The following is a 22246-nucleotide window of genomic DNA, read 5'->3' on the forward strand; positions in this document are numbered from 1 at the left end:
GGTCACTGACTGAACCTGTGCTCCCCCTCACCAGGAGAACATAGAGCTTGCCCTGGCTGATGCTGAGCCCAGCTCCTCTGGCTCTGTCGCTGCTGTAGACCAGCCCTCGCACCAGGCACTGGTAAGCACACACTGTACTTCCTTCTGGTCACATCATGGCAGTCTGTGACATGAGGCAGCAATGTGTGGCTTTCTTGGCCTTTTGGCAGTAGTTTGGGTTAGGAGAGGGCCTGTCCTGGATGCTTGGCTATGGGAGCACATCTGCATCAGCCCAGTTCCTGGTGCATCCACTGGTGTGGTGTCCCCACGAGCTCTGGGAGCTGCCTGTGCTGCAGGCAGGAGGGTGCAGAGATCTTGGGTGATCCCTGGGGTGCACCAGTCCTCAAGGTGCTCAGGTCCGCAGGGTTTATGGGTCCTTGGGGTGCTCCAGTCCCTTGAATGCTCTGGTCCTCAGGATACATAGGTCCCCAAGGTGCACCAGTCCCTGAGTGCTCCAGCCCCTAGAGACCAAGAGGGGCTGCTGGCACCAGCCCTGTGCTGGGCTTCAGCCCATGGGTGCCTGAGCAATGAGCCACATGCACTGCCCAGAGTGTTGCAGACACTTCCCCTGCTGGGTCTCCATGAAGCAGGGGCTCTCTCTTTGCTGCTGACAGCAGCCAAGGTTGCATCCTAGGGCCAGGCCTGTGTCCCTGGTGTCACCGCGGGGATGTCAGTGTGCCGGATGGGATCCAAGCCCAGTGTCACCCGCAGGTCCGGTCACTGGCACGCACAGACGAGGCCCGCGGGCTGCTGTGGCTGCTGGAGGAGGAGGCTCTGCAGCCGGGCGGCAATGAGGACACCTTGTTGGAGAGGCTCTTTTCCTACTACGGCCCCCAGGAAGGAGGCAAGAAAGGTGAGGAGGAGCCTGGCACCATGGGGCAGCACATCAGTGCTGGTCCCTGGGGCTGTGCCCAGCGGTGCCGTGTCTCCCTACAGGTCACAACCCGCTGCTCCCCAGTGACAAGCCCCGGCACTTCCTTCTGGGGCACAGCTCGGGGACCAACTGGGTTGAGTACGATGCCACAGGCTGGCTCAACTATGTCAAGCACAACCCAGCCACCCAGAACGCCTCCATCCTGCTGCAGGAGTCGCAGAAGTGAGTCTGGTCCTGGGGTGGAATCACAGTGGGGTAGGAGGTGGTTTAGAGGGTGACATCCCCTCCGTGCCCCACAGGAAGGTCATCAGCAGCCTGTTTGCTGGCCGTGGGGGGTCAGCACTGGTGCTGTCGGGCTCGGTGGCAGGGCTGGAAGGGGGGTCCCAGCTCGCCCTGCGCCGCGCCACCAGCATGCGCAAGACCTTCACCACCGGCGTGGCCGCCGTCAAGAAGAAGTCCCTCTGCATCCAGATCAAGCTGCAAGTGGTGAGTGAGGGATGCATGGAGGGGATGGATCCTCTGGGATAGCACTGCCGGTCCCTGCTCACCTCCCTCTCCACGCCTGCAGGACGCCCTCATTGACAGCATCAAGAAGTCCAAGCTGCACTTTGTGCACTGCTTCCTGCCGAAGGCAGCCGGGGCCGGGGGGGACCCCCGAGCGGGGCCGTGCCGGAGGGTGAGCGGCAGTGAGCTGGAGCTGCCCATGGAGCACTGCGAGGCTGGGCTCATGCAGCTCCATGTGCCCCTGCTGCGCGCCCAGCTCCGCGGCTCCCGCCTGCTCGATGCCCTCCGCATGTACCGCCAAGGTGAGAGGTGTGGGGATGGATCCTGGACGTGGCCCCTCCGTGGGGAGCCAAACCCTACCCAAGGACCCCCTTTGGCACAACCCGTTACTCCAAACCCCAGCGCATCCCTCCCCCATGGTCCTGTCCCCCCTCCCTTGTGCTGGGGACAGGCATGGCCTTAATAGGGTGTCTCCGCTGGTGCCGCCGGCTCCTGGCAGCATTCCCGCTGGCAGCCAGCCACAATCCCGCTGGGACGAGGGCCTCTGGGTCGTGCTCAGCAAAGCATTTATCGATGCACGTGGCTGGCTGCCCAGCCAAGGGTTTACTGCCTGGGGGTTGGACCCTTCCTGCTGTGATCGGGAATCGATGCCATCCAGATCAATGGCTGCTCTGCTGGGGTCAATACCCTGTCACTGTTTAAGATGTGGAGGCTCAGCACCCTGAGCATGATGCAGAAGTTGGCTGCAGCTCAGGAAGGAGCCTGTTTGCTTGCACAAGTAACACACGTGTCCCTGCGCTCCCCTGAGGCAGGATCCGGCCACTTTCTCCATGGATCCAGGCCAAAGTAGCTGGAGGACACAGCCAAAGAGAACCTCCTGGGGAGGGATGGGGTTCTCCAGCCGTGCTGGTGCCACATGGGGTGACACCATCAGCTCTCCCAGAAGATGGTCCCGGCCATCCCCTGGGTGTCCTGGCTGCTCCTACATCCCCCTTGCTCCCCACAGGGTACCCTGACCACATGGTGTTTGCGGAGTTCAGGCGGCGCTTTGACGTCCTGGCCCCTCACCTGACCAAGAAGCACGGACGCAACTACATTGTGGTGGATGAGAAGCGGGTACGTGCCCTGTGCTGGGACCAGTGCTGCACCCAGGGGTCCCCTGCACCCCAGGGTGCTGCCAGCACAGCCCTGGCTCCTCTCCCTCCCTGCAGGCAGTGGAGGAGCTCCTGGAGTCGCTGGACCTGGAGAAGAGCAGCTACCACATGGGTCTGAGCCGGGTATGGTGACAGTGGCTGTGGGCAGGGACGGGTGGCATGGCATGGCACAGCGTGGCACGGCAGCACAAGGGCACCACTGTTTGCTCCCACCTACAACATTCCTCTTGTCTGGAGCATAAAACCCCCACAGCAGGACAGGACCAGAGGCTGCAGAGGGGAGAGCTGCATCCCCAGCAGCCGGTGCAGCCGGAGGGATGCCGGCACCCGTCGGCATCTCACCCTGCTCCCATCCCACAGGTGTTTTTCCGGGCTGGATCGCTGGCCAGGCTGGAGGAGCAGCGGGATACACAGACCAGCAGGAACATCACCCTCTTCCAGGCGGCTTGCAGGGGCTTCCTGGCACGGCAGCAGTTCAAGAAGAGGAAGGTTGGTCCCAGCAGCTCTCCCCTCCCAGCTCTGCTGCACAATTTCGCCTAAAATGGGCAGCGCAGCCTTTCTGCTGCCTCCTGGGCCAGCACCTCCTCCTCCCGCCTCCCCCCGCGCCCGCCCAGCCGTGGGGTCCAGGGGGAGCCGGGGGGCGAGGGGGAATCATTGGGCATCGCTGCGGAGGGATGGAGCTGAGCATCGGCTCCTACTTTTAATAGTAGAGAGGGTGTAAAGCAGGCGTCTTGGCAGCTCCTCACCTTGAGATTAGCATTGAGGGGCTGGAAAGAATCAGACAGATGAGCCGGGTGCAATTAGCCCAAATGCTAACAAAGGGGAGCGTGGCAGGGTGCTGAGCACCCACCCTGCTTTGTCATACTGACGCTGTACCCCATGGTGATTCCAGATCCAGGATTTGGCCATCCGGTGCGTGCAGAAGAACATCAAGAAGAACAAGGGGGTGAAGGACTGGCCCTGGTGGAAGCTCTTCACAACGGTGCGGCCCCTCATCGAGGTGCAGCTCACTGAGGACCAGATCCGTGGCAAAGACGTGGGTATCTCTGTGCTGGAGGATGCTGAATGGGGCAGAGTGGGGCTTGTGGGGGGGCTGGTCCCAGGCAGGACCTCACGGTAGTGTGGGATGCGGGATCCTGTGGTGGGGTTGGGATGCAATAGCCCATGGCTGGGAGGGATGTAGGATCCCGCAGTGGGATGGGAGGCAATAAACCATGGCTGGGAGGGATGCAGGATCCCACAGTGGGATGGGAGGCAATAAACCATGGCTGGGAGGGATGCAGGACTGTGGCTGCCCCATACCCCATCAGCACCAGGCTGGAATTGCTCCCTCATTTGCGATCAGCATGTCATTAGCATCCCCAAAGCCAGCTGTTGCCTGAGCCCAATTACAAGGCATGGCGAATGGAAATGAAACCGTGTGCCGAGAGGCATCTGCGTGGGCCACCCCGTGCTGGCAACCAGACACTCCTGCCCCTGCTGATCCCTCCCAGCATGGACATGGAGCCCGGCTCAGCTTTCACCCTCATGGGTGCCTGTTCTGGGTTCAGAGCAGGGGGGAGAAAGATGCTGGCGTGTGGTCCCCAGGCATCCTGCTGGGCCCCCTCCCTCCCCACCTGGGCTGGGTGCACCCAAACCCTTTGTTGAGCTGCCAATGAGTGGGTTTGCTCCCACCCCATCTCCCAAGGGGATGCAGGGACCCCTCTCTCTCTGCTGGGGCTGCCTGGTGTTTTGACACCATTTATGGGGTTGGAGTCAGCACAGCAGGGTGGGGAATTTCCCTGCCCAGCCCTTGGCAGGGGAGCCCCCATCCTGCCCACCCGGTTCTCGGGGGGTGCTGCAGGGACCTGCCCTGCTCTGCCCCCTCCCTCACTGCCTGCTCTGTTGCAGGAGGAGATCCAGCAGCTGAAGAGCAAGCTCGAGAAGGTGGAGAAGGAGAGGAACGAGCTGCGGCTCAACAGCGACCGCCTGGAGAGCAGGGTAGGTCCTGCCGGCACCGGGAGGGGGGTGCGATGCTGTGCCCTGGCTCACGGACCCGTTCCACCCCCCCCAGATCACAGAGCTGACATCGGAGCTGACGGACGAGCGGAACACTGGAGAGTCAGCTTCCCAGCTGCTGGATGCTGAGACAGCCGAGAGGCTGCGGGCTGAGAAGGAGATGAAGGACTTGCAGGTGAGTGTCCCTGTCCACAGCCACGCAGCAGCTCCTTCCCCCCTCGGTGCTCACCGTGGCCTTGTCTCCTCTCAGGCTAAGTACGATGCTCTGAAGAAGCAGATGGAGTCGATGGAGATGGAGGTGATGGAGGCTCGGCTCATCCGGGCGGCTGAGCTCAATGGGGAGCTGGATGATGATGATTCTGGTACTGTCCTGGCTCTGGTGCTGGCTGCTGGCACAGCCTGGTGCCCCGTGGTCACAGCACTGTGCCCCCCTCTCCATGGTGGCTCTGTACCACCCCATGCAGCCCCTTGGTGACCCAGTTTCCCCTTGCAGGTGGCGAATGGAGGCTGAAATACGAGCGTGCGGTGCGGGAGATCGACTTCACCAAGAAACGGCTGCAGCAGGAGCTGGAGGACAAGCTGGAGGTGGAGCAGCAGGGCAAGAGGCAGCTGGAGAGGAAGGTGAGTGGGGCTCAGCCCCATGGACCCCATTATCCACTCAGCATGGGGATGGGCAGCTTGGAGCTGAGGGAGCACATGGGCAGTGGGGACAGGGTGGCTGCCCAGAGCCCTCAGCACCCTGCCTGCTCCTGCCCGCAGCTGACAGACCTGCAGGCAGACAGTGAGGAGAGCCAGCGGGTGCTGCAGCAGCTGAAGAAGAAGTGCCAGCGCCTGGCTGCGGAGCTGCAGGACACCAAACTGCACCTCGAGGGCCAGCAGGGACGGAACCACGACCTGGAGAAGAAGCAGCGGAGGTGGGGACCGCGCACTGGTGGTGCTGGGACACAGTGGGGCTGGTATCCTTGCTGTGCAGAGAGCCTCTCGCAGAGTGGCATTACCATTTTAGCAGGGATTTGGGCACTCCACCAGCTCCCACTTGGCCGAGGTGTCTCCAGTGGGATAGAGCTGCCCGAGTCGGGTGTTTATTGTGATGGGGATGATTCTGATGCTATTCTGGGGGGCTCAGAGCTGAGTGATCCCCCTGTGTGGGGCTGTGCGCTATGGTGGAGGCTGCTCATGCTCCATGGCTGTGCTCAGCAGTCGCTGTCATCCTGTCCCCTCTCCCAGCCCCAGAGTTTGCTAACGTTATTAAGCAGCAGGGACGCTTTCATCTCATTATGGTAATGATCACACACACAAATACAGCAAGAGAATCCAATCTAATTAATTTCAATTTCCGTGGATTGGAGCCTGTGTTAATGCAGCTGTTTATTACCCAGCACGAGCAGGAACGAGGATTAGCTGCCGAGGTGTTTAATGCAGGTCACAAACTCAAACACAGCGTTGTTTTCCAAGCCCAAAGACAGCAATTTCAGAACAAACCCCACTGATCCCATCCCAGGGGCACAGGGAAAAGCTGCCCCATGAGCAGTCCCCCCACCAGGAGCTCATGTCCCTCCTGGGTATGGCACCAGTGCCATCCCATGTGGGACCATGGCACTGGACTGCATGTGTGGAGCTGAGCTGCCACAAGAGCCCATCTGTGCTGGAGATCCCCATGTGTTGCAGCCCCTGCATGTCCTGCTCTGAGGGTGCAGTGTCCCCAGGTGCCTATTTCATAGCAGTGTTCCCATCAGCACATACCAACCCCACTGTGGGTGCTGCACTCTCCATTAGCCACTGAGGGAAGGCGTTGGGAGGAGTTTCTCCAGGTGACTCGGTGCCACCGTGCTGGCAATTAAAAGCTCATCAACAGCATGTTTCAAATGAGCAGCCGGCGACACGCTGCCCTTCTTAGTGCCTGCTGGTGTGTGATGGGGATGCTCAGCACGGTGCTGATGGCACAGGGCTGTGGACCCGTTCCTGGTGCCTGTAGCTGTGTGCTGAGTGCCTGTCCTGCTGATCCCACACAGGTTTGATAGTGAGCTCTCGCAGGCACATGAGGAGGCACAACGGGAGAGGCTGCAGAGGGAGAAGCTGAGTCGCGAGAAGGACGTGCTGGTGGCCGAGGTCTTTGGCCTCAAGCAGTTGCTGGAGGTGAGTGGTCCCAGCTCTCCCCAGTTCCCCCACCAGTGGGTGTCCAGGGCTCATGGTGCCCCCCTCTCTTTGCAGGACAAGGACTCGGACATTGCAGGGCTGACACAGAAGGCAGAGGCGCTGGAGGCTGAGCTGCAGGACATCTCCTCCCAGGAGTCAAAGGATGAAGCCTCCCTGGCCAAGGTGAAGAAGCAGCTGAGGGACCTGGAGGCGAAGGTCAAAGACCAGGAGGAGGAACTGGATGAGCAGGCTGGAACCATCCAGATGCTGGAGCAGGTACAGCGGGGAGGGGCAAGGTTTCTGGGTGGGGTGGTTTCATGCAGGGCTGTTATTACCTGGGACGGGCTTGCCCGGGAAGAGGAGGTGTTGGGCCAGGCATCGCTGGTGCCGACACGGCTCGGGGCCCTCTGTGCCATGGCCCAGCAGGTCACTATGGGGTGGGAAGCCCGGCCAGCCTCGGACCGGGAGGCTTTCCGGGTGAGTGGCACCCAGGGAATGACACTGGGGTTCCCCCATGTCCCCTTTGCTCTGACCACATCCCCCCTGCCCATTTTCAGGCCAAGCTGCGGCTGGAGATGGAGATGGAGCGGCTGCGGCAGACCCATGCCAAGGAGGTGGAGAGCCGCGACGAGGAGGTGGAGGAGATTCGGCAGTCGTGCCAGAAGAAGGTAGGGCTCAGCTGTGGCCCCTCTGCCCATGGGTGTCCAGAATGTGTCCCTGTGCCCTGGTCGGATGCTGGGAGCTGCCAGCCGGGCACCATCAGGCAGTACCCGGCTCCCACGCGTCCGGCCGCAGCCTGGCTCCACTGGTCCAGCGAGTCCGACCGGTCCCTCCGCTGCCCGGGCCAGCACCCACTGGGCTTTGTGCCTGTGGTTGCGCAAACACTGGGATGATGGGGTCACCCCGAGTCCCCAGTGTGGGGGGACACACAAGAGGAAGGGGTCCCAGCCCCTTCCCATTACCCTGACCGGCTGCCTGGGCTGTCCTGCAGCTGAAGCAGATGGAGGTACAGCTGGAGGAGGAGTATGAGGACAAGCAGAAAGTGCTGAGAGAGAAACGGGAGCTGGAGAGCAAGTTATCTGCTGTCAGTGAGCAGGTAGGGCGCAGGGAGGCTTTGGGAGCCCCATGGTGGGGGGGGCACCCTGCAGGCAGTGTCCTGGAATGATCCCCCCTGCCACAGGCCAACCAGAGGGACTTTGAGACGGAGAAGCGCCTGCGCCGGGACCTGAAGAGGACGAAGGCTCTGCTGGCTGATGCACAGATCATGCTGGACCACCTGAAGAACAATGCACCCAGCAAGAGGGAGATCGCCCAGCTCAAGAACCAGGTGAGCAAACCCCCCCAGAGCCACAGCCCCTGAGGGGCACGAGGGGTCCCCATCCCTAAGCTGGGCACTGTGTGCCCACAGCTGGAGGAGTCAGAGTTCACGTGCGCAGCCGCCGTCAAGGCCCGCAAGTCCATGGAGGTGGAGATCGAAGACCTTCACCTGCAGATCGATGACCTCTCCAAGGCCAAGGCAGCAGTGAGTGGGGTTTGGGGTGCAATGCATCGTGATGGGATCCTACCCCACCTGCAGCCAGGGGACACCCAGCACCCTGTGTGCTGTCAGGGTGACCCCACACCATTGGGGTGGCTTTGGGGGTGGGTGCCCTGCTCTTGGGGTGCAGTGGGAGACACAAGTGGCTCCCCCCAGCTGGAGGAGCAGCTGAGCCGGCTGCAGCGGGAGAAGAACGAGGTGCAGAGTCGGCTGGAGGAGGACCAGGAGGACATGAATGAGCTGATGAAGAAGCACAAGGCGGCTGTGGCTCAGGTGAGGGGGGAACAGCAGCCACAGCACCCCCATAATTCCTCTCTTAGAGCCAGCACAAGGGGGTCCCTGCTGATGGCCTCCATGTGTCCCACAGGCATCCCGGGACCTGGCTCAGATGAGCGATCTCCAGGCACAGCTGGAGGAGGTCAGCAAGGAGAAGCAGGAACTGCAGGAGAAGGTAGGGAGCACTGACACTGGCCATGGGGATGCACATGGGGGCACCCAGAGACCTGCTACTCACAGTATGGGGTGCAGAGCATTCCCATGGGGAGCTCTCCATTGGGATGGGAGCAGCAAGGCTGGCAGTGGGGGATCAGGGAGGCTGTGGTTGAGGCTGTGTTTCCCCTGCAGCTGCAAGGCCTGCAGAGCCAGCTGGAATTCCTGGAGCAGTCCATGGTGGATAAGTCGCTGGTGAGCCGGCAAGAGGCCAAGATCCGTGAGCTGGAGACCAGGCTGGAGTTCGAGCGGACGCAAGTCAAGCGCCTGGAGGTAGGTCCCTCTATACGGAACCAGGATACACCAGGTCCATGATGTGAAGCTGCCCAGGGCATCCCCTGAGCACATCCCCAACATCCCCTTGCCAGGCCCCCCATGCTGCAGCCCTCCCCTGCTGGCAGCTGTCCCCATTCCCGCAGGGAAAGCTCCCTGCGAGCCCCGATAACAGTAATCCAGCACCCAGCCCAGCAAAGTGCTGCTCTCTCCCTGCATTGACTTAGGGAAATTATAGACTCTGCCGGCCCCGCTAAACGCAGCCTGCTTTATATTCTGCCTCTGCAGCTCTGCCAGGGAGCGGAGCAGCTTAGCTCTCCTCTTAATATTTTCCAGGCTATTATTTCCCTTCCCTGCTCTCTCTGCCGGGGCCATAAATATGCAGCGGCTGGCTCAGTGGCTTGGGGGAGAATGGAGCTATTTTTTCCCTACGTTACACGCTTTAATTACTTCACACACAGTTAAATCTATTTTCCCCATTCAACAAAGCCCTCGTGGTTGTGCTGCCCCTTCCCTGGCCCTGGGAGGGGGTTTCTCCTTCATCCCCCTGAGGATGGGAGCCATCCTTGTGTGAGCTTTTGGTGGGTGATGCTCTAGGGGAAGGGTTCGTGGAGGGATGTGGGGTGACCCCTGCCTGCTGCCCCACAGAGCCTGGCCACGCGGCTGAAGGAGAACATGGAGAAGCTGACAGAGGAGCGGGATCAGCGCGCGGCTGCTGAGAACAGGGAGAAGGAGCAGAACAAGAGGCTGCAGCGGCAGCTTCGTGATGTCAAGGAGGAGATGGGCGAGCTGGCCAAGAAGGAGGCAGAGGCCAGCCGCAAGAAGCATGAGCTGGTGAGGGACCCACAGCCAGGCCGGGCAGGGGGAACAGGGGAGTGTCCCCAGGGCACCAGCTCATCCTGCTCCCTCCCTGCAGGAGATGGACCTGGAGAGCCTGGAAGCCGCCAACCAGAGCCTGCAGTCGGACCTGAAGTTGGCCTTCAAACGCATCGGGGACCTGCAGGCGGCCATCGAGGATGAGATGGAGAGTGACAGCAATGAGGACCTCATCAACAGGTAAGAGCACCTGGGCCTGGCCCCTTGCAAGGCACAGCACCAGGGTTCACTGCTTCTCCTTGCCACTTCTGAAGTGTCACTGGGACCCCTCAGCTCTGCCTGGCCCTGACAGGATGCCGTGTGTCCGTCCGTCCATCCACGCACACATGCATCCGGCCATCCATGCATCGTGCACACATGCATCAGTCTGTGCATCCCACCTTCCACAGCCCTAGTGCAGCTTCACTCACTTGTGGAGGTGCCTGAAATGCAGCCAGGGCCGTATCAGCTGGCTGGAATCTGCCAGGGAGCCCCAGGAGCCAGGGCAGCGCAGGCTGGCAGGAGGTCTGGGATGCTGGGATCCAGCCCAGCCTGGGACACTGGAATCCAGCCCAGGATACAATCATGGAATCGTAAAATCGTTTGGGTTGGAAGAAACCATTAAGGTCATGGAGTCTAAATGTTAACCTGGCATTGCCAAGTCTACCACTAAACCGTGTCCCCAAGTGCCACATCTAAACATCTGTTAAATAGCTCCAGGGATGGTGATCCCACCACATCCCTGGGCACCCTGTCCCGGTGCTTGACAGCCGTGTCAGGGGACAAAGTTTTCCTAATATTCCATGTAAGCCTCCCTGGCACAACATGAGGCCATTTCCTCCTGTCCTATCACCTGTTACCTGGGAGAGGAGGCTGACCCCCACCTCACTACAACCTCCTTTCAGGTAGTTGTAGAGAATGAGGAGGTCTCCCTAAACCTCCTTTGCTCCAGGCCGAACACCCCCAGCTCCCTCAGCAGTTCCTCATCAGATTGCTGCTCCAGGCCCTTCACCCCCATTTCTTCCCCATCCTTTTGGTCTTTTGTTTTTTCCTTTGATTTGATTTCCTTTCTTTTGTGTTTCTCCCCCCCCCCCGACCCCCCCCAACCCCTCCCAGTTTGCAGGACATGGTGGCAAAGTATCAGAAAAGAAAGAGTAAACTGTGAGGAGCTTCTCTTTCCTTCCCCCCTCCCCTAACCCCCAGCTCACCCCCACGGGCCGGGGCCCCGCATGCCACTGGCCCATCTCCGCATGCCCTAACAGCACCCACAGCACGGCACATAACTGCATCCCATGCAGGGGGGACGGGATGAGGCCCCAGGATGGGGCAGGGGGGATGCTCTGCCATGGCAAATGATGGGCACATTGGTATGGAGCCCCACTGCTACCCACCATTAATATCCCAACTGTGGTCACTGCACCACAACGCGGGTCGCGCTTAACTAACGGCACGGATACAAACTGTTTGATGTGGAGTTTAATTCTGATGGTTATAAAACCTTAGCTGCCCCCCGAGTTTGTTTTAGGGGGCTCGTTGGGGTTTGTTTTGTTGTCATTTTGCAGGTTCTTGTTTGTGTTTTGCTTCCAAGCTGAGTGTTGCCTGGATGTATTGCAGGGGAGGGAGATGCGCGCGTGATGGAGCGCGGCAAATTGCTTTGCATGTTAAAAGGAAGATTCATATACAGGGTCTATCCCAGCCTGTGCTGTCTGCTGCCAGCCCCAGGCAGGGAGTAAACCTGAAGCTGGGTGGATAAAGCAGCTCTTTAAGATGATATGATATATCCCATCCTTGGTGGGATCCCTCACCTCTCACTGGCCGGCAGCAGGGTGGTTAGAGAGGGGGCCGTGCCACTTCGATTTCCTTATGGATCCCACCAGTACTGCCATAACCCTAATGAAAGCAGTAAGCAGTTAGGTATTAAGGGAGATTTATACAGGGATGCTTTTAACGTGGAGGAATGGATTTTGCAATGCATACAGCACCTTCTTTCTAGAGGCAATCAATATGGTTACGAACAGCTGATATAAATTAGATGGTTTAAGCCAGATAGGACTTTTTTTACTCTGGGATGTAAATCAGGAGCTCGAGGCTCAGCAGGGCTGTAAATCTGCTGCCTTGCCGGGGTCGTTCCTGTTCTGCCTGCTAAACTCCTGTTTACCCAGGGCCATCAACATTGCTCCTGCTCGCTGTAATTTTGCACTCGTCGGTGGCCTATAAAACGACCCCACTTATTTCCTTCCCAGCCCTAGGGCTGCAAATCTCCTGTGTTTCTGGAGCTGTGCCCTGCCTCCTGCCCTGTGCAATGGGCAGAAGGTGCAGGAGCTCCTTGGATGAGCAAAGGGGGTGGTTTGGGGGTTTGTGCTCCATGGAGCCCCTATGCATGCGCATTGGAGATGGAGCCGGGCTGCAGGGTACCCAGGCAGTGGGTGCTGGGAGGGTTCAGCGCCCACCAGCGCAATTTGCCCCTCCAGCACCCAAAATCTCACTGCCCCATGCTCACATCTTGCTTCTCTCACCCCAACCTGCTCCTCCAGCAGTGACGGTGACTCAGACGTGGACTCGGAGCTGGAGGAGCGCGTGGATGGGGTGAAGTCCTGGCTCTCCAAGAACAAAGGCTCCTCCAAAGCACTCTCAGATGACGGCAGCCTGAAGGGCAGCAGGTGGGTGCAGGGCTGGGTGGCAGGGGACAGGGTGAGCTGTGCCAGGGGATGGACAAGGCATGGGGGGAGCACCCATGGGATGTCACACTCTGGGTGCTGTGCTTGTGTTGTTGGTCAAGGAAGGGTTAATGATGACCAGCTCAGTGCCCCCACCCAAAGCGACCTCCATGATTCCCCTCCCCATCATTCCACCTGCTGCACCACTATGGAGGCACATGGGCCCATGGAGCCCATCAGCCTCCCCAGCATTCCCAATGATCGGCTCTATCCCCGTGCATCATCCCACTTCTCCAGGGCTGGATCTTCCCCAAACCTCCTCACACCTCTCAGCGATCACCAGCAGAAAGGGGACCCATGCCCATGTGCCCCCATGGCCAGTGTGGGGCTGGAGCACACATCCACACTCCCATTCCATAGGGAAAGCGCTCGCCTGCCGAGTGCAGATTGCTTTTATCCAAACCCAATTTCCTTGCTGGGCTCTAGGAGTCCCAGGGGCTCCCCCCTCCCTTCTGCTGAGCAGGAGGGGACAGATCTGAGCTGGGTTTTCTTAATTGCCTTAATTTATTCAGCGGTGCAGATGTAAAACAGTTTGTATGGGAGATAATTCCACCTTTTCTGAAGTCAGGAATCAAACGTCGCAGCTCCAGGTAGCCGACAATGGAATAGATTGAACGCGACACTTGAAAAGGGGAATCAAAGTGCTGGGCTAGAACAATGCCCCCATTTACATGACACTTTAACTGGGTGCTATTTCCCACCGACGCACGTTGCCGAGGCAGTGCAATGGCCTCGCTTCACCCGCTCATCTCCATCTCTCTCTTGTCTCCTCGGTGTGTGTGTGGTGCTGGCACAGGTCAGCCCCACCGGATGGTCCAGAGGGTGAGGAGCGCCCGGTGTCGGTGTTGAGCTGCCTCAGCTATAGGAAGCGGCCGGGCCTCAAGGACTCTATAGGTGGCCATGGGGATGAGCAGACGCTGTTCAGTGCATTGGGAGAGCGGCCGCCTTCCCCTGAGCGTGCTGCTCGCAGGGCAGCCCGCAGCACCGAGCCCGAGGACCGGGCTGCTGTCATCGCCCGTGCCTTCGCCGATGCCAGCGGCCGCGCTCGCCAAGGGCTGGGCAAGCGCTGGTCCCTCTCTGCTGCCAATGGAGACAAAGCCTCCATCGCCTCTGCCCCGGTGAGCAGGGCATCCTCAGCCTCCTGGCACGGGATGGAGGATGAGGAGGCCGGGGATGAGCGATCCTCAGTGCTCAGCTTCGCCCTCTCCAGCCCTGGGAGCTTGAGGAGCCGGCGCTGGGGACCTGAAGGTCGCCCCGAGTCGCGGCTGTCCCTGGCCCGCAGCCGCATGGAAGAGGCTGACGAGGGGTCCCGTGGGCAGCCCCCCCTTGGCCGCAGCTTCTCTGTGCCCCCCCGGCCCCGCAGCGCTGCCTCTGAAGAGGGGAGTCCCAGGGACGCCCGCTCCGTGGGGCACCGCTCCTACCTCGACCCCGACCTGGAAGCTGCCATCCAGGAGGTGCTGAGCTACCGCCCAGCGCGGACCCGGGGCTGCTCCAGCCCCGATGCTGACTCCGATGATGGCCGCAGCGTGCGGAGCGTGCGGAGCGCGGCCCCATTGGGTGCTGCCGACCCCAACCCCGGCAGCCTGCGTCGCTCTGCCTCTGCCCTCGACTTCACCCAGCATCACCGGCACCGGAGCAGCTCCTGCTCCTCTGAGGAAGAGGAGGAGCGGAAGAGGAAGAGCAGCTCCAAGAAGCGTTCCAAGAAGTCCAAGAAGAAATCCAAGAAGAAGAAGAAGAAGGAGTCATCATCATCCGAATCGGATTCCTCCTCTGATTCCTCCTCCGGCTCCACCAGCTCCTACCGCAGCACCTCCAGTGTCAAGAAGGGCCCAAAGGCAGCGGGGGGTGAGGAGCAGGGACAGCCTGGCCGGGGCAAGAAGGAGGAGAAGAAGAGGAAGAAGCAGGTGGACAGCCTGATGATGAAGTATCTGTACCGGCCCGAGAGCGATTGAGGCAGGAGGTGGGAGCAGTGTGTGCTGTGCAGCATGAACCTCCCCGTGTGCCACTAACAGCTCATGCTAATCCTCACCTGGCTCTGGGTACGGATCCCACCATTGCCAGGCTCCCTGGGATGTGTCCAGAGCAGCCCTGCTGTTGGGGTGCTGCAGGGCATCCCCAGCGCATCTCCAGCCATGGGGCATGACCGCAGCAGGACCAGCAGCATGTTTGGGATTAGTAGCTGTGGCATGTGGGATACTGGGAAGTGCTGATCCCTTCCCATTCCCCAGCCGCCATCCTGGATGCAGCTGAACTTATTCCTTCAGGAAGGTTAAGGGCTGGCCCCAGGGAATTCAGCACCCTGGGGACAGCGGTGGGTCCTGAAGGCACTGGGGAGGAATGGGATGGGTACTAACATGCATCCAGTGCAGTGTGTGAGCATGGAGGGCAGGCAGCACCCACATTGGGGGTGCTGGGGTGGATACCCTGTGCTGTGCAGGGGCTTATGATTGGGATTTGGGGTGCAGATGGGGGTGCTGGGGTCTCCGGCCATGATTTCAGAGCAGGGTTTATCCTTTCCAATGGCTTGAATAGGAAAAGAGCCAGAGGAAAGGGAAAGAAAAGCCTTCTGGAAACATGTTCATGGTCAGGCTGCCTGACCCAGGGCCAGGGAAGGCATCATGGGGTGATGGTGATGGGGAGGACCACCCCCAGCACCCAGCCATGCATGCAGGACCCTCAAGCAGTGATGTCCATGAGCACTGGTGTTTGCATCCGTGGCCATGTGCTGGGTGCCTATGGGGCTGGTAGCTATTGGGCAGGCCCAGTTTGACCCATGGGGCTCAGCTCAGCCTGGCACTGACTCAGCTGCAGCGGAAGAAACCCCAAATCTCTCTGGAGCAATAATAAAGGTGGTGATGGAGGCTCCATCCATCTGGCTGCCAACCTTGCTGGCTCACCCAAGGGACTGAGCCCAGCATGCAGCAGGCAGGGAGCACTGAGCCCCCATTAACCCCACTTTCTCCCACAGCCCCCCAAGTTCCCGGCACCATTTCACCTATGACAGATGGGACGAGGAGCAGGACGCCGAGGAAAGCACCCGCCGCTCACCCCACAGCTCCCCCAGCGAGAGCCGGGCTGCCGAGACCCCTGCCTAGAGCCCCCATCGCCCCAGAGATACCAGCTCCACAGGGCTGCCCTGGCAGCCGGTGACTCCTGACGCACAGGACATGGGGGGGACACACGCAGCCACCCCCCAGCCCTGCCATGGGGGGAGCAGCCCGGCCGGCTCGCTGGCTGCAGCCCCCAAACCACCATCCCACCTCCTGGCTGCCCTTGGCGATGGAGCCGGTCATTCCGGCCTCCTGGTTTGTGATTCCTCAGTGCCTGTGGCTCCTTATTTTATAACTTAAGCTCTGCCCCTTCCCCAGGCACCCCAGTGCCCTCTGACACCCCTTTTAGTTGAGCCAAAGACGTCTCTCACTGGCCGGGCCCTGGGGAGCAGCCAGGAAGGGGACATGGGGATGGGGTCCCACGTACCCATCCAGGTTGTTGTCACCCCCCAACCCTGCCTGGTTTTGCACTAGCCCAGCTGTGCGTTGTCCCCCCCCATCCCCTTTACTTTCAGTATGGAAATAAACGTCATTTCTGGCTGGTGGCAGTGTGGTGGGGGGGTCACCGTTTTGGGGGGTGATGGGGTTGGTGGGATGGATCCGGCTGCACGGAGGGACCAAGCCGTGTGCCTGCTGCACCCATGGGTGATGGGGAGAGGAGACAGCCCTCGTGGGTGCTGGCACTGCATCATTTATCAATCTTCATAAATATGCAGATGAGCAGCAGAGATGGGAGCCCTCAGCTCAGTTAATTATTTAACATGGAGGAGATGGTGATGCGCATGGCTGGCACTGTGCTGTGTATGGCTCCAGCACCCACCAGCATATTCTGGGTGCTGCCCCTGCCTCCCCCCATCCCCAGGACCCCCCAAACCAGGCTGTTTGGTCCCTTCTCCCAAGCATCTCTTGGAAACAAATGGGGAAGCTCTGTGCTCGCTGCCATAAAGCCACGCTGCGCTAATGCGCTTTCATTAAGTGGGAGCGATCTAATGATAATAAAATGGCACATTTAACATTAAAACATTTAACTTGACTCCTAAGCGAGAGCATCTCTGCACTGTTCCAGCTCCATCTTCATGAGGCTGACAAAGCTCCTTCATTTGTTTCCTGGGAGCTGGTGCTTGGTAGAGACAGCTTGGCACCGCGTGGCATGGGGGATGCAGGGAGGCAGGGTACCAGGATGTGGGGATGGAGGGAGCAGGGGTTCTGGGGATGTAGGGTGGCAGGATGCTGTGCTATGGGGATGCAGGGGTGCAAGATGGAGGGATACTGAGATGGGGGAGGTAGCAGTGCTGGGATCTGAGGAGGCAGGGACCAGGATGCTGGGATATGGAGATGCAGGGGTGGTGGGTTGTGGGGTGGAGAGGTGCCAAGAGATGGGATAGTGGAGTATGGGGATGTGTGGACGCAGGGTAGCTGGGGTGTGGGGTGGAGGGATGCTGAGGTGCAGCATTCTGGGACACCAGGCTGCAGGGATATGTGGGGATGCGTGGAGATGCAGGCATGCTAGCACACTGGGATGTAAGGGCACTGGGATGCAGGAACACAGCTGCAGGTCAGTGTGATGCTGTGTGGGCACAACCAAGGCCCCTCACCTACAGTGCAGCCCGAAGCACTCCAGGGAAGCGAGTGATGGCAAAGGGAGCAGTGCTATGGGATGGCTCCTCACCCAGGCTCAGCTCACAGAGCAGCTTCCCCACTACTGGTGCCAGCTTGAACCCATGGCCTGTGGGAAGGAGGAGGTTGGGGGGCACAGGCCAGGTCTGGGGCTGGGGGTGCTGGGTGCCCTCACCTACCTGAGAAGCCAGCCCCAATGATGATGTTGCTGTACTTGGGATGCCGGTCCAGGATGAAGTCTCCATCGGGGGTGTTCTGGGGGAGCCATGGTGTGAGCATGCAGGGCCAGGGGTCCTGCACCCAGCTTGGGGTTGGATGCCCCTGGGGCACACTCACCGTGTATAGGCAGGTCTCCACCACGGCTGGCCAAGGCTCCAGCCCCGGCAAGTAGGTGCTGATGAAGCTGCTCAGGAGGGTGACATCGGGGTGGGGGGTACCCGGGGGCACCCGGTCCCGCTCATCGGGGTCCGTGGGGCTGCCGTGGTGGTAACAAACCTGGGGGGGAGCTGGTCAGGGGGCTGGCTGGGGGAGCCCCATAACAACACCATAACCCTGCTCACCTTGACCAGACCAGGGTACTCGAGGGCGGGCAGCCCATAGATGCCGTGTGGGGCTTGGCTCAGCCCCATGGTCATGAAGCAGGGACAGGCTCTGTTTGTGCTCCCAGGCTCTTTCTCCTTCCAGTAGCAGACGTCAATGCGCAGGGGCTGGGGTCACAGTGTTAGCTGTGGCCATGGCTGTGCCACCCCATGGTGCCACCAACCCTCACCTGCAGCGGGAGGCACAGACCCAGCGGTGCCAGGAGGGCACCGGTCCAGGCTCCAGCAGTGATGATGAGCCGGGGGGCTCGGTACACGCCGGCAGTGGTGGTGACGGTGAGCACAGCCCCAGGCTCAATGTGCAGCACCCGCTCCCCGTCCTGCAGGGTGCCGCCATGCCTGCGGAAAGCATCCTGGAAGGGGATGGGAACAGGAGGTGGCTGCAGGGACTAACCCAGAAGACACCCATCCTATAGCATCCCATCCCAGTGCATCCCATCCCATCCCATCTCATCCCATCCCAACCCAACCCATCCCATTCCATCCCATCCCATCTCATCTCATCCCATCCCAACCCAACCCATCCCATTCCATCCCTTCCCATCCCACCCATCCCATCCTGTCCCATCCTATCCCACCCTGTTCCATCCTCTTGGCAGCACCCACCTGCACCGCCCGCAGTGCCCGCTCAGCAAACAGCACCCCACCAGTGCTGTCCCACAGGGCCACCTCTCCATCATGCAGCCGAAGGCCAGGGAAGTGCTGGGCCAGCTCCACGGCATCAAGGACGTGGTTGTCCCCCAGGCTCTGGCGGCAGCCCTCCAGCTGTGGGTCACCCGCCGGCCCCAGCACCACCAGCCCCGTCCGCCTGTGTCCCAGCAGCCACATCAGCTCCCCCTCCATGCACATCCCCCTTGCTTTGCCCCTGGGGGAAGCCGAGGCACTAGCAATGGTGGTGCTTGGGATGTGCGATGCCTGATGTTAGGCATGCTGGGTGATACTGGCTATACAGGTGATAATGGGGATATGGGTGTGTGGGGTGATGCATGGGGAGGATGCAGATGCCAGCATCCCACTCACCCCCCACCACATCCAGCTATTGCCATCAGCCCTGACCCCAGCAGCAGAGGATCATTTGGATGCTCATTTCCTTAACGATGCTTCCTTACAAGCCCCATAAATTACCCAGCACTGGCAGCTGCTGCCGGGGCGGCCTCATCCAGCCCTGACATACAGGTTCTGCGGCCCCCAGCCCCACGTGGAGGGAACAGTGCCCAGTGGGGCTGCATCCCCATTGCCATCACCTGTACAGGCTGGTGCCGGCCTCGTTCTCCAGCCGCTTCCAGAGGCGGAAGCTGTCGGGCATCATGCGGGCATAGGGCACCTGGGGGTAGGCACTGCGGGTGATGCGGCTCTGCCCATGTGAGCTGCCTCGAGAGTGGGGCAGGATGAACTGTGGAGCAGGGGGACATGGGGGTTACCACCACCCCCTGACCCCACTGATACCTGTGGTGCTGGGAAACCAGGGTCCTGGCACGGGGCACATGTGGCAGCTCCGCTCCATGCCATGCAGAGGGTACCCAGGTCCGCAGGCACCCACCCCAGCTCACTGTCACTGGGGACACAGTGGAGCTGGGGACATGGCAGGGCTGGGGCCACGGTACCTGCTCCAGCAGGAGGGTGTCCTTGTGGCGCTGGGCCAGGTGATAGGCAGTGAAGGAGCCCTGGATGCCGGCCCCGATGACGATGGCATCGTAGGTGTCCTGGTGGGGCTGGCTGGAGGCAGCCATGTCCGTCCTTGTTCCCATCCCTGCCGGCAGCCGGGAGCAGAGCCAAGGGGAGGGATGGGGCAGAGTCCAGCCATTGGTGGGGCAGCTTTGGCCACCCTCCAGCCCCAACAGGGACAATGGGAGCCGCATCCTTCCCACCAGGACCAGCCTGAACCCTGCATACCAGAGAGCACTGCACCCCTCCATCACCCTCACCCCCCAGCAGGATCAGAGCAATAGGGTGAGATAAACGTGAAGGAAAAGTGTTTCCAATAAATCCCCCTTTCCCTCCCTGCTGGTCCCTGGACATGGGGCTCAGCAACATTCCCATTGGTGTGCAATGGGAACCCCCCGCTTGCTGCAAGACAAACAGGTTGGTTTTTTTTCCCTCCAGCACAATTTATTACAGCCATAAACCATTTTGGTGCCATCTTTTGTTGTTGCTGCTATGTCTTTAGCAGGAGATAGGGGTGATTTAGGGCTCAGAGCAGCCAGGATGTGAAGCCCCATGTCCCACTGGTGCTGGTGCAAAATATGGGGTGTGATTTGGGATTTGAGGACACTCAGTGATGCTTTCTGGGGGGGGTAACACAGGCAGGGGCTGCCAGTGCCCCTGTGCTGCCTGACAGCTCATTAGGGGAATTAATTTACTCTGCCTTCCGTGGTGTAAAAGGCATTAGTTACTGGTTAATTGTCGTTATTATGCAATGTTAAATATCATTACTTACATTGCTGCTCGCATCCGATGATGGATGGAGCACTGGGGACCAGGCTGGGGGGAATTCCTTCCCCCCCTTCAACGTGGTGCTCAACTGGGTCATGGGGATACCCCAGCATCATACAAAGGTAGATCCAGCAGCAGACAGGGATGGGGAGGTGATGGGACAAGGATGGGGAGCACAAGCAAAGGATGGGGTCCCTCACAGACCCCTCATCAGTGCTATTCCCCAGGACCACTAATGCAATGAGTACATGTTGGCCTCAGCACCACTGCGATGCCCAGGGCTCTGCATCACCCCACTAAATCAGCACATCCTCCCTCACCTTTGATGTTGCAAGTAATTCACCAATTTCCCCAGGTTTCAGCTGGTTTTTTGTGCTTTGAACAGCATCTCTTACCTGCTCCTCTTTCTTTTTGTGCTGGGAAGATGAAGGATAATTAATTATCCGTGAAACATTACATGGCAAAATGAACTCCTCTCCTGTTAACAGTGTGTTAATAGGTCGGGTTGGAAGAGCCTTGCTCACGATGCTGTGAAGCAGGGGAGGCTGTTGTGGGGTGCAGGGATGGTCGTTGGTGTTGGAGGAGACAGTGACCACCTCCAGGGCTCTGTGGGACTCCTTAAACCATCACTTTCATTGCATGGATGATCCCAACCAGGGCTGCTCCCATTTGGGGATGTCTGTACCCCAAACCCCAGAAAGCAGCTGCATGGGCTCATCTTGTATTGGGGTGAATTTCTGGGGTGCCACTTCAGCCCTGTGCTGGATAGGAGAGAGAACATGGTCTCCATCACCCCTGCCTCTTGTCCTGGGTTTAAATTATGGGGCAGAAATCCATTTCCCAAAGCAGCCGGCGCTGGGCAGGAGAGCACAGTAAAAATGAAGTATTCCCAGTGCAGGCTGAGAGGATGGATAGGAAAACTTGGGACTGGCACTGGCACAGGGTGGGATTGATGGGGAAAGAGCCCAGCTCGGGCTGCAGGAGCTGAACCTGGATCGGATCTGTGGGTAGCAGGAGAAACTGGGAATGAGGAGCTTTGGCCAAGGCCAGGCAGGGCTCAGCAGCTCTGTACCTGCTGCACCCATTGCACATATTGCACCCACAGCACCCACTGCACCCATTACACCCATTGCATCCATTGCATCCACTGCACGCTGGGCTGGAAGCTGGGGTATCCCAAAAGCCCATCACCACCCATGCAAGCGCTTCATGCTGGGCTGTGCCAGCCTCATACATACTCCATCAAAGTGCCAACTGGCACTTAAGGAAGAATTAGGGAGTCAGGATGCTGCTTGAGGAGCACAGCATCATTGTGCTGTGCTCGCCCCCATTTATTTCCCCATCTGGATGCTCTGAAGGCACCTGCAAAGGGTTTGTTTGCTTTGTGTCAAACCCAAACAGGAGGCAGCCCCTCATTAGCAGTCCAGGTATGTGCCAGGGGAAGTGTTGGGAGGCTTAAAAACTATTTGAATATCATAATATCAAAAAACTTCAATTTGGCCTCAAAATGTTCATCTTCCAAACCCTCCCAGGCCTTTGGTGCATTAAACATTGATGCAGCTACCGGCAGATCAAAGTTTTGGGTTTAGAGCTTGAAAGCGTTTTGCAGGAAGCATCAGTTGCCCCCTGCCTGCCCCACATCCCCCCGGGGTGAGGCCCCATCGGTCCCACCGCAGGCATGGGTTTGCCCGTATCCCAAGCCGAGGTCTGCCGTGCTCCTGCCGTGCTCCTGCCATCGGGTGATGGTTGCGTGGGCCGGGGCTGGCCGGGCTGCAGCTCCGTGCGGGGAGGAGAAGCCATGTGGGCTCCGGTGGAGATGGGGAGGGGGTTACTCAACAAAGAGCCGGGTTTGTGTCTATTTTTAACCCACGCCAGAGCCGTCCGGCGGCGGTGCCAACGCCATCTGCTGCTGCAGGGCTGGCGGCCCTCGGAAGGGGTGTGAGCCCCTTGGAACACAGAATACACCCCCCC

At 59.8% G+C, this 22246-nt stretch overlaps 2 protein-coding genes across 6 annotated transcripts in view; one reads left to right on the forward strand and one right to left on the reverse strand.

Annotated features, from left to right (window-relative positions):
- MYO18A (myosin XVIIIA) overlaps nucleotides 1–16172 on the forward strand; it is a 34404-nt gene extending 18232 nt beyond the window's left edge. For 2 of the 5 annotated variants that reach the window (XM_034069049.1, XM_034069051.1), the window contains 28 exons: nucleotides 35–121; nucleotides 751–892; nucleotides 976–1135; nucleotides 1213–1399; nucleotides 1482–1719; nucleotides 2424–2533; nucleotides 2629–2694; nucleotides 2932–3060; nucleotides 3464–3607; nucleotides 4462–4551; nucleotides 4625–4744; nucleotides 4820–4931; nucleotides 5063–5190; nucleotides 5329–5483; nucleotides 6582–6705; nucleotides 6781–6981; nucleotides 7263–7373; nucleotides 7697–7801; nucleotides 7886–8032; nucleotides 8114–8227; nucleotides 8399–8515; nucleotides 8610–8693; nucleotides 8867–9004; nucleotides 9653–9838; nucleotides 9921–10060; nucleotides 10976–11020; nucleotides 12394–12519; nucleotides 15545–16172. In XM_034069049.1, the coding sequence (XP_033924940.1) occupies nucleotides 35–121; nucleotides 751–892; nucleotides 976–1135; nucleotides 1213–1399; nucleotides 1482–1719; nucleotides 2424–2533; nucleotides 2629–2694; nucleotides 2932–3060; nucleotides 3464–3607; nucleotides 4462–4551; nucleotides 4625–4744; nucleotides 4820–4931; nucleotides 5063–5190; nucleotides 5329–5483; nucleotides 6582–6705; nucleotides 6781–6981; nucleotides 7263–7373; nucleotides 7697–7801; nucleotides 7886–8032; nucleotides 8114–8227; nucleotides 8399–8515; nucleotides 8610–8693; nucleotides 8867–9004; nucleotides 9653–9838; nucleotides 9921–10060; nucleotides 10976–11020; nucleotides 12394–12519; nucleotides 15545–15671 (3633 nt within the window). In that variant the 3' untranslated portion in view covers nucleotides 15672–16172. The remainder of the gene's footprint in view (nucleotides 1–34; nucleotides 122–750; nucleotides 893–975; nucleotides 1136–1212; nucleotides 1400–1481; nucleotides 1720–2423; nucleotides 2534–2628; nucleotides 2695–2931; nucleotides 3061–3463; nucleotides 3608–4461; nucleotides 4552–4624; nucleotides 4745–4819; nucleotides 4932–5062; nucleotides 5191–5328; nucleotides 5484–6581; nucleotides 6706–6780; nucleotides 6982–7262; nucleotides 7374–7696; nucleotides 7802–7885; nucleotides 8033–8113; nucleotides 8228–8398; nucleotides 8516–8609; nucleotides 8694–8866; nucleotides 9005–9652; nucleotides 9839–9920; nucleotides 10061–10975; nucleotides 11021–12393; nucleotides 12520–15544) is intronic. The other 3 variants (XM_034069050.1, XM_034069052.1, XM_034069053.1) reach the window with 3 other exon arrangements.
- A 1049-nt stretch (nucleotides 16173–17221) lies between these two features.
- PIPOX (pipecolic acid and sarcosine oxidase) lies at nucleotides 17222–19590 on the reverse strand. The gene is made up of 8 exons (XM_034069020.1): nucleotides 19447–19590; nucleotides 19087–19235; nucleotides 18449–18650; nucleotides 18013–18195; nucleotides 17804–17950; nucleotides 17580–17738; nucleotides 17423–17498; nucleotides 17222–17352 (listed from the first exon to the last, which is right to left on the reverse strand). The coding sequence occupies exons 1-8, from the start codon at nucleotides 19588–19590 to the stop codon at nucleotides 17222–17224; spliced, it is 1191 nt and encodes a 396-aa protein (XP_033924911.1).
- Nucleotides 19591–22246: the final 2656 nt, after the last annotated feature.

The sequence above is a fragment of the Melopsittacus undulatus genome, chromosome 13 (genome assembly GCF_012275295.1).
Source record: "Melopsittacus undulatus isolate bMelUnd1 chromosome 13, bMelUnd1.mat.Z, whole genome shotgun sequence".
Taxonomy (NCBI): domain Eukaryota; kingdom Metazoa; phylum Chordata; class Aves; order Psittaciformes; family Psittaculidae; genus Melopsittacus; species Melopsittacus undulatus.

Coding starts and splice junctions, on each gene's coding strand:
- PIPOX (XM_034069020.1), bottom strand. CDS start 19,590: ATGGGAACAAGGACGGACATGGCTGCCTCCAGCCAGCCCCACCAGGAC. Junction 17,739..17,803: donor AGTACCCTGGTCTGGTCAAG/GTGAGCAGGGTT, acceptor GCTCCCCCCCAG/GTTTGTTACCACCACGGCAG. Junction 17,353..17,422: donor CATTGGGGCTGGCTTCTCAG/GTAGGTGAGGGC, acceptor TCCTTCCCACAG/GCCATGGGTTCAAGCTGGCA.